This window comes from Mustelus asterias, chromosome 25 (assembly GCF_964213995.1).
Source record: "Mustelus asterias chromosome 25, sMusAst1.hap1.1, whole genome shotgun sequence".
In the NCBI taxonomy this organism is placed as follows: domain Eukaryota; kingdom Metazoa; phylum Chordata; class Chondrichthyes; order Carcharhiniformes; family Triakidae; genus Mustelus; species Mustelus asterias.
Window position 1 is genome coordinate 24,741,344 of NC_135825.1, and position 16,008 is coordinate 24,757,351.

Below are 16,008 nucleotides of genomic sequence, written 5' to 3' on the forward strand. Positions count from 1 at the left end.
AGTGTGGTGGATGTCGGGACATTGAGCAAATTTAAGGAGCAGATAGATAGATTTTCAATCAGTATTGGGTTGAAGGGTTATGGAGAATGGGCAGGAAAGTGGAGTTGAGGCCATGATTGGACTGAATCATTCAAACCTAATGCCGGTGTTAACAAAAATCTATCAAACTCAGATTGAAAGTTAACAATTTATATCCTCAATTGCCACTTGCAGAAGAAAGTTTCAAACTTCCACCACCCTTTGTGTGTAGAAGCGATTCCTAATTTTACACCTGAAAGATTTGGCTCTATTTATTTACTCTTTTGCCCCAGACCATCCCTTTGAATCAACTGAGACAAAAACACTGAAAGGATATTTTTACATTCATAATACCCCTTGGATGTCCTTAGAACGTCCAAAGCATCTCACACCAATGAATTGTATTTTGAAGTTCAGGAATTCATATTAATCACGCAGATGGTAACTGACAGGATTGGATTGAAGACAATAGAATTAAAAGTCAGGCATGTTCTAAGACGGGCGACCAAGCCTATCCTAATTCCTACCTTTTCCATAGCAATATTTGAAGAGTAGTAGCCGGTCAGCATTTATCCCTCAACAACTAAAGCATATTATCTGGTCATTGCCGTTTGTACAAATTTGTTGTCATATTTGCCTACACTATCACCGTGATTACACTTTGAAAGTACTTCATTGGATTTGAAGTGATGTAGGAAATCTCGAGGACATGGATAGCACTACACAAATGTGTGTTCATTCTTTTCAAAAGCACTGCTCTGAAAAGCACTCAGTATATAACAAATGCTAGAGAAATATAACTCTTTGTTGTATTTAGACTTAAAATCATAGGATCCCTATTGCGCAGAAGAGGCCCAGCAAGTCTGCACCAAAGCTCTGACAGAGAATGTTACCCGGCTATCACCCACGCCTTATCCCTGTAACCCCACATATTTACCATGGCTAATCCATCTAACCTACACATCTTGGGACACTAAGAAGCAACTTACCATGGCCAATCCACCTAACCCGCACATCTTTGGACTGTGGGAGGAAACCGGAGCACCCAAAAGAAACCCATGCAGACACTGGGAGAATATGCAAACTTGACACAGACAGTGACGCAAGATGGGAATTGAACATGGGTTCCTGGAGCTGTGAGGCAGCAGTGCTAACCATTGTGTCACCATGCCACCCATTTAATGCGTTGGCAAACTGCTCACATTGATATAACTCAGGTTTAGAAGTGAGCAAACCAGTGGGAGTGAATTGCATGCAAATCTATTTATCAGCCACAGTTAACCTATCCATAGGAATAAGCTGTCAAAGAAGACTTCATGCAACAGCATCATAGAATACCTACAGTGAGAAGGCAGGCCACTCGGCCCAGTGAGCCTGTACTGACAATAATCCCAGCCTGACCCTGTCCCTGTAACCTCATATATTTACCCTGCTAATCCTCCTGACACAAAGGGTCAATTTAGCATGGCCAATCAATCTAACCTGCACATCTTTGGAGTGTGGGAGGAAACTGGAGTACCTAGAGGAAACCCACACAGAGGGGAGAATGTGCAAACTCCACACAGACTATGACCTGAGGCTTGAATTGAACCTGGGTCCCTGGCGCTTTGAGGCAGCAGTGCTAACCACTGTACCACTGTGCCGCCTGATCAATTTCTCTGATTTTTTTGACCATTAATCAATCTCTCCTGGCCCCACACTTCACGGTAACATCAGAAAAGCCTTGAGTATATTTTTTGACCCTGTGCTTTATTAACCTGTCAATTTATTATTGATCAGATATTTTGGTTGACGATCTTAATATAACATTGTTCAGTGTTAAGTCCTATGTCATGATGTGGTGATGCTGGCGTTGGACTCGGGGGGGGGGGGCACAGTAAGAAGTCTCACAAGGTTAAAGTCCAACAGGTTTATTTGGAATCACAGCTTTCGGAGCACTGCTCCTTCATCAGGTGAGTGGGAAGATGGGTTCACAAACACGGCATATAAGGAAGGAGAGGATCAAATATGAAGGTAGGCTAGCCAGTAACATTAGGAATGATAGTAAAAGTTTCTTTAAATACATTAAAAACAAACGGGAGGCAAAAGTAGACATTGGGCCGCTCCAAAATGACGCTGGTAATCTAGTGATGGGAGACAAGGAAATGGCTGAGGAACTTAATAAGTACTTTGCGTCAGTCTTCACAGTAGAAGACATGAGTAATATCCCAACAATTCAGGAAAGTCAGGGGGCAGAGTTGAATATGGTTGCCATCACAAAGGAGAAAGTGCTAGAGAAACTAAAAGGTCTGAAAATTGATAAATCTCCGGGCCCAGATGGGCTACATCCTAGAGTTCTAAAGGAGATGGCTGAAGAAATAGTGGAGGCGTTAGTTATGATCTTTCAAAAGTCACTGGAGTCAGGGAAAGTCCCAGAGGATTGGAAAATCACTGTTGTAACCCCACTGTTCAAGAAGGGAACAAGAAAAAAGATGGAAAATTATAGGCCAATTAGCCTAACCTCAGTTGTTGGCAAAATTCTAGAATCCATCGTTAAGGATGAGATTTCTAAATTCTTGGAAGTGCAGGGTCGGATTAAGACAAGTCAGCATGGATTTAGTAAGGGGAGGTCGTGCCTGACAAACCTGTTAGAGTTCTTTGAAGAGATAACAAATAGGTTAGACCAAGGAGAGCCAATGGATGTTATCTATCTTGACTTCCAAAAGGCCTTTGACAAGGTGCCTCACGGGAGACTGCTGAGTAAAATAAGGGCCCATGGTATTCGAGGCAAGGTACTAACATGGATTGACGATTGGCTGTCAGACAGAAGGCAGAGAGTTGGGATAAAAGGTTCTTTCTCAGAATGGCAACCGGTGACAAGTGGTGTCCCGCAGGGTTCAGTGTTGGGGCCACAGCTGTTCTCTTTATATATTAACGATCTAGATGACGGGACTGGGAGCATTCTGGCCAAGTTTGCCGATGATACAAAGATAGGTGGAGGGGCAGGTAGTATTGAGGAGGTGGGGAGGCTGCAGAAAGATTTAGACAGTTTAGGAGAGTGGTCCAAGAAGTGGCTGATGAAATTCAACGTGGGCAAGTGCGAGGTCGTACACTTTGGAAAAAAGAATAGAGGCATGGACTATTTTCTAAACGGTGACAAAATTCATAATGCTAAAGTGCAAAGGGACTTGGGAGTCCTAGTCCAGGATTCTCTAAAGGTAAACTTGCAGGTTGAGTCCGTAATTAAGAAAGCAAATGTAATGTTGTCATTTATCTCAAGAGGCTTGGAATACAAAAGCAGGGATGTACTTCTGAGGCTTTATAAAGCACTGGTTAGGCCCCATTTGGAGTACTGTGAGCAATTTTGGGCCCCACACCTCAGGAAGGACATACTGGCACTGGAGCGGGTCCAGCGGAGATTCACACGGATGATCCCAGGAATGGTAGGCCTGACATACGATGAACGTCTGAGGATCGTGGGATTATATTCATTGGAGTTTAGGAGGTTGAGGGGAGATCTGATAGAAACTTACAAGATAATGAACGGCTTAGATAGGATGGACGTAGGGAAGTTGTTTCCATTAACAGGGGAGACTAGGACGCGGGGGCACAGCCTTAGAATAAAAGGGAGTCACTTTAGAACAGAGATGAGGAGAAATTTCTTCAGCCAGAGAGTGGTGGGTCTGTGGAATTCATTGCCACAGAGGGCTGTGGAGGCCGAGACGTTGGGCGTCTTCAAGACAGAAATTGATAAATTCTTGATTTCTCGAGGAATTAGGGGCTATGGGGAGAGAGCGGGTAAATGGAGTTGAAATCAACCATGATTGAATGGTGGAGTGGACTCGATGGGCCGAATGGCCTTACTTCCGCTCCTATGTCTTATGGTCTTATGGTCTTATATATAGACAGAGACACAGAGACACAGATAAATTACCTTTACAGGTAATCAAGTCTTTACACGTACAGATATTGCAAATGGAGAGAGGGATAATCACAGGTTAAAGAGGTGTGAATTGTCTCAAGCCAGAGTAGAAACTGATAGCCAACTTCCACATGCATGAGGACAGCTTCAACCTGGATCTTGGATTCATGTCACACTACATGTAACCCCAACCATTTGGCCTGGGCTTGCAAAATCCTACCAACTGTCCTGGCTTGAGACAATTCATACCTCTTTAACCTGTGATTATCCCTCTCTCCACTCACATTGTCTGTACCTGTAAGGACTTGATTGCCTGTAAAGATTCGCATTCCAGCCATTATCTTGCAATTGTGTCTCTGTCTATATATGCTGTGTTTGTGAAACCACCTCTCCACTCACCTGATGAAGGAGCAGCGCTCCGAAAGCTCATGATTCCAAATAAGTCCTATGTCAGTAGATTCGTATTTTGGCCAAAGCACTTTGCAAAACTCATCAACAATTGATCATGTTTCATTAATTCTTCAGATTCATACTTTTACTCAATGGTTCGCATTGATGATGCAAAATGTTGAATCCCCTGTTTGCATTAAAAAACTAGATAACTGTATTGCCTATAAAACAATAGAAATGGAAGTATTTCCTCAGTACAATATATTGGAAGAATTGGCGTTTGTACATGTAGCGACATTGTAAAGGTGTCCATGAACATTTCCTCTCCACTATCTAGTCATGTTTCGCAGTAACAACTAAGGGAAACCTTCAGCAATTATGGTGTTACTGCCATGCATTTGGTATTGATTTGGGTTTCCAGAGTTGGTGAGAATGAACAAACACTGTATATTATTTCACAAGTTTCATGATTTGCTGAAATTGCAATTTGCGAAGATATCAGATCTACCTGGCCTTATGTCTGATAGAATTCCCCAAAATCAGTTTTACAGAACACAATGTCCATTGCACTTGCTCAAACAATAAATCACAGAAAGAAAGCATTTGGGTTTTCTTTGTACTTTCCTTTTGTTCAATGGAATACTAAACCTTAGTGAATTCTATTTTGTTAATGGTGGACAGTCCACTAGCGCTGGCGACATGATGAACTGATGAACTACCGGCCTCTAACTGGCCAGCAGCTCTCAGCAAACTTCCTCTGCTAGGGACCATGATCACGGGGAAGTTCTGATGATGGTCACTTAAGTGCTTTCAGGTCATTTGATTTGATTCTGTCAGGCCTCCCCCAAGGAACTGAGAGTGGTTCCTCACCAGTAGTCAGTGGGTGAGACCCCATTGGTCCAACAGAGTTCCAGCCCAACTTGTCACAAGATGTATCATAGATCTGAACTACCATTTACTGCATATTAGCTCAGTGGGCTCTCTTGGATTTTTTAACAGTGTACTTCTGTTTTGAGACAATTAAAGACTGGTATAAATAGATCATACCAAAAATTGCATTCATAGAAAAGAGTGCTTGCTTTTGAATACTGATATGCAGAAGATAATATTGTAAAATGATTGCAAATAAAGTTACATAAGTCCAGACTATGTGATTTTTGGATTTAATGCTCTGTTTCCATAAAAGTGTAGAATGGGTATCTTTTCCTGAGATTTTTATAAGCTGTATGAAAAGCATATGGATTGGCTGTAAAAGAATGGTTTATGGATGTCAGTGTAAAAGTTAACAAAATAGCAAAGTGTCTAAAGATGACCCAATCTCCTCGGTTCAAGATCATGAAGAAATCTCCATGAAAATTAGATTTACTGTATAGATATTATTATTTGGCTATTAATTCAAACTCTGTCTCAAGCATTCCATTTTAATGTGACAAACCAAAGACAGGAGTCGACTCAAATTCATTTAACAATTCTTTTAACGATCTTCCCTTTATTTAACACTTTTGGTACCAAACTCAAACATACACGAGTTGCAACACTTTAACTCTTTTACTGAACTTTAACTCTTAACTGAACATTAACTCTAATGCTTTAATTGAAAACAGACACAACTCAGTTTAGAACAAAATTGGCAGGTCCATTTCCAATGTAGAATCTGTCCTCATAGAGGGGAAAAAATATAGCCCGAAGCTTGTTGCAATCGATATGAAAGACTTGAGGTTTAAGCCTTGAGGTTTAAGCTTGAAACTTCAGTCAGAGGCTGGGATTTCCCAGCCCCTCTATGCCCGCGGGATCTTCCAGTCCCGCCAATGTGAACAATGGCTTGCTAGCCCTGCTGCGGGGAGTTGGAAAATTGCAGCCATAGATTAATTTACAGCACAGGTAAAGGCCATTCGATCCATCAAGTTTCTAGCCCCCTCCCAACTAGAGCATTGCATCTGGTTCAGATTACAACACGTTAGGAAGGATGTGAGAGAAACTCTGCCCTAAATGCTGAAACACTAAACTCAACTGTTTAATTTTTAATTTTTCAGATGAATATCTTTACGCTGGGACATCCTCTGACTTTCTTGGGAGAGACACAGCTCTCTTTCGCTCCCCGATCCATCATCTGGAGAATCAGTATATCCGTACGGAACACAACAATCCACTTTGGTTAAGCGGTATGTGAGACTGAGACTTGCTGCAAGTTATGGTTGGAAAACGGCAATAATTTTTCTTCAGCAGTGAAAATGTCCCTGAAACTTTTAAAATTGTAAATTAGGTTCTGAAGCTTTAGTTTTGTTTCACGGTGGACAATGAGCTGAAGCAAACTTGTATGGAAGAGGCCTTTCTGTCCTGTGCCTTGGAACAGTAACCCTGATAGTCAGTTCTCAATATCTCAAGAAAAACTGCCTTCATGTGCCTCCAGTCGGTAATCCATAATTAATCATGAATGGAAACCAAGAAGCCAGTTGCTCCTGGGGTGGGCAACAGTGTGTGGTCAGGAAAATCTGAAGCTTGGCAAAGTATTGGGAGACCTGGGAACGCTAGGCTTTGTCCATATGTTAGTTCATCCAGTCGCTCAATTCTGATAAATTATCCACAGATACACAACACATTTCAGAATGTGCTTAAATTATCATTACATTGCCTTTTCTTATTACATGCAATTCTGATCATTAACTCTAATAAATTACTATTTTATATTTATTGTTAAAGGGAATCACCTCTTTGGAAAGTAGAGACAACAAAGTACTCCTTGTGCACGGTTTATAAATTTTATTTCTTAGCTTTGTTGATTCTCCTGAAAAAATCCAGGGTCGGGATTCTCCGATCACATTCGCCCCGCACCACTGCCAATGAGGACGAAGAATTTGGCGCTCAGCCAAAACTCCATTCACTGCGGCGGGACTGGAGAATCCCAGCCAGGGGCGAGGTCAGAGAATTCCGGACCAGATCTAGAATTAAGTTTCTTCTCTTTCTCCTCTCTTATCTCTTTCTTTCTTACTTACCTAATTTCTCTTCTCTCTGTTTCTTCATATTTCCCTTTGTATGTCTTGTATCGCCTCCTTTTTTCTCTCATCTCCCAAAATGTTTTGAGCCAGGCTCGAGCAATATAAATTAACTTGGCTCTCCATGGCTATACAAGAGGGAGTAGAGGGCCAGCTCTTGACACTTATGATAAGGATTAAGTGGGAGATGGCAGGGCTGAGCACACAACGTTGAGAACAAGCACAGACCCAGGGCTTGGGCTATGAGAGAGACACTGGGGATCAAGGGTAGAGCTGCAACATAATGTGAGATTGGGGCATGGCATTGAAGTTTGGCAGGGAAGATTTAAGACTGGACTCAGTGGGAGTGGGAAAGCCAGAATTTATAACTGCATGCATGGAAGAACTGGGCCTGTGGCCAAAGCTGGGTGAGAGCCAAGTCTGGAGAGATCAGTAAGCAGAGCTTACTGAGTAGTCTGAATGGAGCTTCAGCCGAGGGAAATATATATCATGGGGAGCCATGGGGAGGCTGAGTGCTGTTGCCTGGGCCCAGGAATGTTTGGGCTGGGCCTAAATTATGCAGGGTGTGATTTTACGACCTCGTCCCACCTGTCGTCAGTGAGGAGAGGTGGTAAGATTGTATGAGGGGCGAAAAATCAGGTTTGCGCCCGTTTTCTCTCTTCATACTGGCCTTGTTTCGCCGGTGAAATCTGCTTTGCACCCTGAAGTGAGTCCCGAGCGCTGTCATTTGGGCTCACTTGAACTAATCTCCTCGCCGGTCAAGCTTCACATCGGTGAAAATCACTGCTCGTCTCCACCAGCAGAAACCAGGTGTGATGGTCTCACCTGGGGAGGGATCAGAGGTCATTGAAGCCCCTTGGGCATGGCCGGACAGTGCTCATGAGGCTATGTCAGCCTGGTACTGTCCACCAGGCACCCTGGCGATGCCCACTAAGCAACCTGGCACTGCCTACTGGACACCATAAATGTGCCAGGGGCAGTGCCAACGGGGTGGAGCCTGAGTACTGTGGTGTTATGGGTGTTATGACAGGGGAGAGGCAAGGGGGGAGCTCTGCAGGGTTGGTGATCAATGGGGAGGGTACTCTGTAGGGTTGGGCGGAGGCAAAGGGACTGGCATAGGCAGTGATCGGCTGGAGGGGGTGCGATGTCTGTGGTGAGTGGAGGGGGGGGGGGGGGGGGCTGGTTTGGCAAGAATTCTTCCAGTGCACTGGGAGATAGGGGCGCCTGTGCAATGGTGCCCCAAGCACTCTGCAGCCAGCTTCACAGGCAAGCTTAGGTTCTGTCCCCACCCTACTGGCAAGAATCATATCCGGGCTCTTTTTTTGCACTGAGTACCGTAAGATTGTGACTTGCATCTCACTGAAAAAACCAATGCCATTCTCTCCTATTCTCTCGCTCATTCAGCACTTTGTAAGATCGCGCCAAAAGAACGTCAGTGGAATTGAAGATGTGAATTGGTTTGTTTTGCCCATGTATTCAATCATGCATTAATGTTTGTGGGATTACCAAACAGAATACTGAAAACCAATGGAAAATCAACTTTTTTTAACAATCCAATTCTGTTTTACAAAGCCCGACAATATTTTTCATCTTTATTTTGGTATGCGACTAAATTAAGAATAATGCCATCATTATACTTGTCATTTATATATTTTTCAGACCCCAAGTTTATTGGGATGTACCCCATCTCTGACACCTCGAATGAAGATGATGATAAAATCTATATATTTTTAAGAGAGACAGCGCTGGATACCATGAGCTCTGAGAAAGCCATTTTCTCTAGAGTAGCCAGAGTTTGTAAGGTTGGTTTTAAAAACCATGTTCATCAGTGATTTTATTTTCTTGCGTGCGGGGAAATGGAACAGTTTGCTCTACTTTTATCACACATGTTTCTTTCAGGTACTGCTTTATGACAACCCAATCCAGAGCAAAACTTATTTATTTATCCAGTAATAAGTCCAAGCCTCTATCTCGGGAGAACACTGCCAGTAAAAACTAACCTGAATTCTTCCACTTCACAGTCCAGCTATCCATGAAGAATTCATGTTAATTTGCAGCAGATCTGTGGGAAATGTGTTATGGGGTGCATATTCCAACCAGAAACTGGGTAAAGGCAACCCAAGTTCATATAAAAGCTTATAGTTAGTACGGTGAGAAGACTATCTTCCACCAGTCTGTGGTGGAGATGAAAGGATTGAATAACAGCATCTAACCACCTTCCCCATACAGGGATGTGACAAAAAACGTGGGTAGAATTCACCATTGCTAAACAAAAGCCATCTTATATTTGGTGTGCTGTAGTGTCAGAATAGGCCTTAATTTTGGTTTTGTAGATATATTAAAATTCTCTCCCCTTGTGCAAATGCAAAATGATGTGTGTAGTTTTAGCAAAAATCTGGATGTACTGTCAATGATAGCATTGGATTTCAATATCCATTTCTGTGGAACCATCTGCTCATCTGAATGATTTTCACTTTAAATTTACAGCGTCATCCAAGCCCAAAAATAGGTTAACTTTACCAGACACATATCTGTTCTCCATTATAGACCTGGGCTGCATCACATCAATAGCCACTGAGAGACTAATAACTGCATTTTTTTTTACTTCAGTCTCTCATTGCCTCACTTCCATAGACTCGACCCTGACAGGAAATAAGAGGAAGGCTTCAGTTGATAGTTAAGAGCAGAAGGCGAAAGCAAGATTGAAATAAATAGGACTGAAAACATAACAGCAGAGGGAAAGAAACAAGGAAGACAGTTTAAAACAATTTATTACGTTCGTTGAAAGCATCATAAAGTACTTCAAATGCAATGGTCTGGAACGTGTGGGGTTCTTGATGGGGAATTGTCAGCATTCACAATCTTTATCTTTTGGAACCTGACCACAACTTCAGCCCAACATGCAAATCCTGAAGTTGCAGTCCGTCATCCACTTCTCCGTCATATCAATTTTCCTGAGTGAAGACAATGAGAAGTATTCATTAAAAACCCTTCCAATGTCCTGTGGCTTCACACACACATTGCCCCTTAATCTCTAATGGGCCCTATTCTTCCCCTAGTTAACCTCTTCCCCTTAATGTATTTATAGAATGTCTTAATATTCTCCATAATCTTGTTGCAAGTCCTTTCTCATTCCCCCTTTTTGCTCTTCCAATTGCTTCTAATTGAGGGTGGAATCTCTGTGCATTCCTTATTAATGTTAAGCAGATCTCAGGCCAAATGGTCCAAAGCTATGCAGCTTAGGTTGATTGGCCATGCAAAATTGTCCCTTAGTGTCTCAAGATGAATAGGTTAGGGGGATTAGCGGGTAAATAAGTGGGGTTATGCGGGTAGGGTCTGCGTAAGATGCTCTGTTGGAGAGTCGGTGCGGACTCGATGGGCCGAATGGCCTCCTTCTGCACTGTAGGGATTCTATAATTCTATCAAATATGAAACTAGGCACATATCCTTTTAATAGATGGTTTATTACAGAATGCTGCATTACATATTTTTGCCTCTTATCGACTATCACTCAGTGTTCCACAATTCTTCATTTTATATTCTTTAGAAAATAAAATTCAAATATTTATAACATATTTATATATAACTCCCCTTTAAAGGGGAGCTTTCATCTTATTGTAAAGAAAAACAAAAGCCTCAACTGAAATCTAGCAAATTAAAATGATATTGCTGGGGGTGATGATACACTCTGAACCCTGTGACACCCACCCGTCATGGAAGGCTTCAAGCGTATCAATGGTTAGTCTTGTACTCTTTTGAATACCAATAAAATTAAACAAATAGACAAATCAATCATTTAATTAATTGACAACCCCTTAAAGGGACATTATAACAAAAAGACAAAGGCTGGAATGTTACGGCCATTCACACTGGTGGGATCCTCCCATCCTGCTGCAAAGAACAGAGATTTGGCTGGGCACCAAATTCTCCGACTTCACTGCAGCAGGAGTGAGATGTGAATGCTGGTAAGATCACACCCAAAACTTTTAAAGGAGCCTGAGAAAATCAAAATGTTGTTTTGGGGGCTGATGATTTACTCCAGCCGCTGAGGTGCCTACCAGTTATGGAAGGCATGAAATAGATCAGTGGACAGTCTTCCTTTTATAAGTGCTCAACGCATTTCATCGATTAATGCCCTTCAGCTGTGTATCCTTAACCTCGATGATCCAATTAACAATTGATGCCTAGCGAGTGGAATTGGTTGTAAGTCCTACTATGTAAGGCCATCTCCAACTCAAAAGACAGATGGGGCGGCACGGTAGCACAGTGGTTAGCACTGCTGTCTCACAGCGTCAGAGACCCAGGTTTGATTCCCAGCTTGGGTCACTGGCTGTGTGGAGTCTGCACGTTCTCCCCGTGTCTGCGTGGATTTCCTCCGGATGCTCCGGTTTCTTCCCACAGTCCAAAGATGTACAGGTTAGGTGAATTGGCCATGCTAAGTTCTCTCTCAGTGTACCCAAACAGGCGCTGGAACATGGCAACTAGGGGATTTCACAGTAACTTTATTGTAGTGTTAATGTGAGCCTACTTGTGACTAAGAAATAAACTTTAACTTTAAACTTGGAATATGGTCGGGACACACCAAGATAGTTGAAGCATTTGGCCTTCAAATGGACACAAGAGCACCCCACCAGATGGAGGAGTGAGAGCCAGGCAGGAGTACTTACTTCAGCAACTGGACAAGGAGAATTAAAAATAAATAAGTTACACAAGAAAGCTAAATTTCAGATTGCTGGGGTTATGGAAGAGGCCTGGGCATCTCCCCTGCAGCCCAAGTGGAAGTCATGATGTGGCTTTTGCTACCAAATAAACCTGTTGGAATTTAACCTGGTGTTGTTAAACTTCTTACTGTGCCCAAGTGGAAGACAGAGCCAGATTTTCCATTAAGAACATGACAACGGACACCAGAGATACACTCTTAGTTGCATAGGTGCCAGCAAATTTATCCAAATGCTGTGCCGACCCTGCATTACTCTGGCATGATCCCAAAAGAATTGCTGGGATTGTAGCCAGCAGATTTGATCGGATGGGATTCTCCTCAAAGCTACTCCCACTCGGCTGGCACAACTTAGCCAGAGGTTTGACAGAAACCTTGCCAACACGTGCAAATGAGGTGTCCACTTTACTAAGTCACAGAGCAGGAGCAACACCAAGGAATTTCGAGGTGTTTTACAATAGTATGGGTGCTAAATTGTAGGTGGTAAAATGGTTTGGGAAGAATAGATTCAAACAGGAATATAACTTTCAGGATTAGTGGGGAGAAACACTCTTGCTTGCGTTGTAAGCATTTTGGTCCGACACTTGAAATGTTCTGTCAAAACAAAGCAAAATTCTCCTCTTGACCTTCTGTCAAATTTTACTCATTAAGTTGAATTTGAGTTGACATTTGATTTTTGTTAATTAATTTCAGTCAGGGCAGAGTCTATCTTTGCTGACAATCCAGTAAGCCCTACATTCTTTCAGTCGAGAGAATGATAATTGTTTTCTGAAGGAATTATGCTCAGGTTTCAGCTTCTTCCAATAATAACATCTTCAGATTAATAAAAATATCTTCACGATTTAAGAACAACATCAAGATCTGAGCCATTCTAAATTTTAAACACACCTCTTCTGCTCCCTGTTCAGTCTCTCCATTTAGATGTCAGCTGCCCTTTTTACAAACCGCCTGCTGTCACTAACATGCTTCCGTGACTGATCTGTTGTTTCAGCAGTATGTCACAGACAAATAGATAGGAAGACGGATAGATTTATACACTAAACTTGGAAACGCACCAAAGGCTAGTAAGGGGTCAGTGGCATACTATGTAAGTTGTTTGTGATGTTTTTAAAGTGTTTCCACATGTCAAAGGAATCTTGCAGGATCCCAGTGAAGGGGCAGAACCCTACCTTTGTTCAAATTCTGGAGTGCTTATTAAAATGATAAGCTTCTGGAAAACCTTAAGGAAAGAAATTGAAGCTGTAAAATACTGGTAATAAAATTAAATTTCATGTTGTTACTGCCCAGTTGGTTTCAACTGAGGATTGTGAGCAAGTCCATCCCTAAATCATAGAAAGTTTACAATGCACAAAGAGACCCTTTGGCCCATCGCGTCTGTGCCTGCCTAACAACGAGCTATCCAACCTAATCCCACTTTTCAACTTGCGTGCCGTGATTTTGCACCCCTGTTCGCCGTGAGCCCAAACGGCAGTGTGGGCACAAAATCTCCGCTCACTGTCCACTGGCGACTTAACGGATTCCTGCCCAGGCAGTTTGTGAACTTCATTTCAATAAATTTAAATATAATTAGTGGGGTTCCCCGCCATATCGTTCCCCCTGCATTTGGAATTGCCTCCTCTCTGACGTTGCGAAGTTTATAACAGCTTTTCAAAAATGGAAACCTGCCAAGGCAACCCGCCAAAAGTGTGTACAGGCAAATGTATTCCCCAGAGGGAGAGGGATAGACCAGGGCATTACCCATGGCACTTCCAGGGTGCACTATCGTGGGGCCCTCTGGTGAGCTTCATGGGAAGTTCCCCTTATCGGTTGGGGAGCGTCCCCCATGTCCATGGCGTGGGGACTGTGTCTGTGGGGGTCCCCCGTGACCGTGGTGGGTCCCCCATGTCCGTTGGGGGGGAGTGGTGCCTGTGTCTCCAGGAGATTGTGTTTTATATTGGAGATCAGGACACCCATTTAAAAGGGCGCCTCTTTCTCAGGATTTCCAGCTTCCAGCTTCTCCCAATTACTTAAAATTTATGCCACCAGTTATTGACTTCCTATCCATTCTATCCAGATCCCTCATAATGTCATTCACCTCAATTAAATCTCCCCTTAGCGTCCTGTGTTCCAAAGAAAACGATTCCGGCCTATCTAAATTATGTGGATTAGGGGTCAAATGAGGAGACAAAGAAAGTATGGACAAGAGGGAGTTATTTTCAGCATATCAAATCCTGTGTACACGTATCGTACTGAATCATTCAGTATGGGCTCAGGCAATGAACCAACAAATACAATATCACCATAATTTATTGTTTTAAAATCTTAACTTTTTCATTATCAACCTGGCCCCCAGCACAACATGGAGCTTGGCTGCAATTTTAATTCAATGAGATCAGTTGTGAAATTTTGATTTGAGGAAAGAAAAACATAGAAATTGGCTCCACGGGCACTACCAGAAGAATTGAGTTTTATTTGCAGTAAATCTGTGTTACTCAAACAGTAAATGATTGCAATAATAGATCAGAAAGACAAGGTTTTCCCCCCAGTTTCTGCAGAAACAAATATGTAGTCAGTCAGAGCTAATTCCATTCATCGCTCCAATTTTCCCCATAATTTTCAGAAAACATCTGAAAATAAAAGGAAGAAGTTCCTTGAGCTCTGCAGCCATAAAACAGTTTCCTTTTGAAAGCAGTGGTTGAATCTTCCTCCACCATACGCTCAGCCAGAGCATTTCAGATGCTCGCAACTCACAGCTCATGAAAGTTTCCCCTCATGTTGGGCAGAACCTTGTGCCCTCCCCTGTGGAGAGTTTTTTTGGGGGGAGGTGTTTAATTGGGTTGGAGGGTGATGGGTGTAGGCCGCACCACCTCCAGGAGTCTGTGGCATTCACTACCCCAGAACGCGGTGGGTGCCAGAACTTTGAGTGAATTTAAGGAAGAGGTGGACAGATTTTTAATTTTGCAAAGGTTTGAAGAGTTATGTCGAACAGGCAGGTAAGTAGAGTTGAGGGCCAATATGAGGTCAGCCATGATCATATTAAATATGGAGCAGGTTCCAGCAGTTAAATTGCCTACTCCTGCTCCTACTTCTGATGGTTCTTTCTGACTCCACCTTAGTTAAATCCGTGGCAGGAAGGATCATGGCTTGCCACCAATTAATGCCCATTTAAGAACCTCATCCCGCCACCTTGCATCATCCTGGAGGTTGGGGGGGAGGGGAGGAGGATCATCATGCAGCAAGCACAACAAACAAACCCTTGTGGGTTTTTCTACGGGCTCCCAGGTAGGGGTCCCTTGCTCAAAGGTAGTGTGTTTAAATCACGGACTGGCATCGGGAAAGGGGTTGCCCCGCCAAGAGCCAACTCCTGGATCTTCCTGTCGATTCTTCACTCCCCTCTCAATCCTCATCCCTTAATCCCCTTCCTGACATGACACTCGAGGTAGCTCCTCGATCTGAGACCTCAGATCAGTGTCAACTTCCTTTCTCATACTGCTGAGTACAAAAGAATTTCTGGCCGATTGATTGGCTGGCATAAAGGGCAAAAGAGTAACAAGGGAGAGAGAAGGGCCTCTTAAGGATCAGCAAGGTAATCTATGTGCAGATCCACAAGAGATGGGTGAGATCCTAAATGAATATTTCTCATCAGTATTTACTGTTGAGAAAAGCATGGATGTTAGGGAATTTGGGGAAATAAATAGTGATGTCTTGAGGAGTGTACATATTACAGAGGAGATGGTGCTGGAAGTCTTAAAGCGCATCAAGGTAGATAAATCTGCGGGACCTGATGAGGTATATCCCAGGACGTTGTGAGAGGCTAGGAAGGAAATTGCGGGTCCCCTCGCCAAGATATTTGAATCATCGATAGTCACGGGTGAGGTGCCTGAAGATTGGAGAGTGGCAAATGTTGTGCCTTTGTTTAAAGAGGGCTGCAGGGAAAACCCTGGGTACTTCAGGCCAGTGAGCCTCACTTCTGTGGTGGGTAAATTGTTGGAAGGTATTTTGAGAGACAG

General features: G+C 43.0%; 1 protein-coding gene across 1 annotated transcript in view; it reads left to right on the plus strand.

Annotated features, from left to right (window-relative positions):
• Positions 1–16,008, plus strand: part of LOC144479266 (semaphorin-3D-like) — a 105,034-nt gene that overhangs the window by 49,481 nt on the left and 39,545 nt on the right. Inside the window, exons 6-7 of the mRNA XM_078197935.1 lie at positions 6,343–6,471; positions 8,962–9,104. Of these exons, the coding sequence (XP_078054061.1) occupies positions 6,343–6,471; positions 8,962–9,104 (272 nt within the window). The remainder of the gene's footprint in view (positions 1–6,342; positions 6,472–8,961; positions 9,105–16,008) is intronic.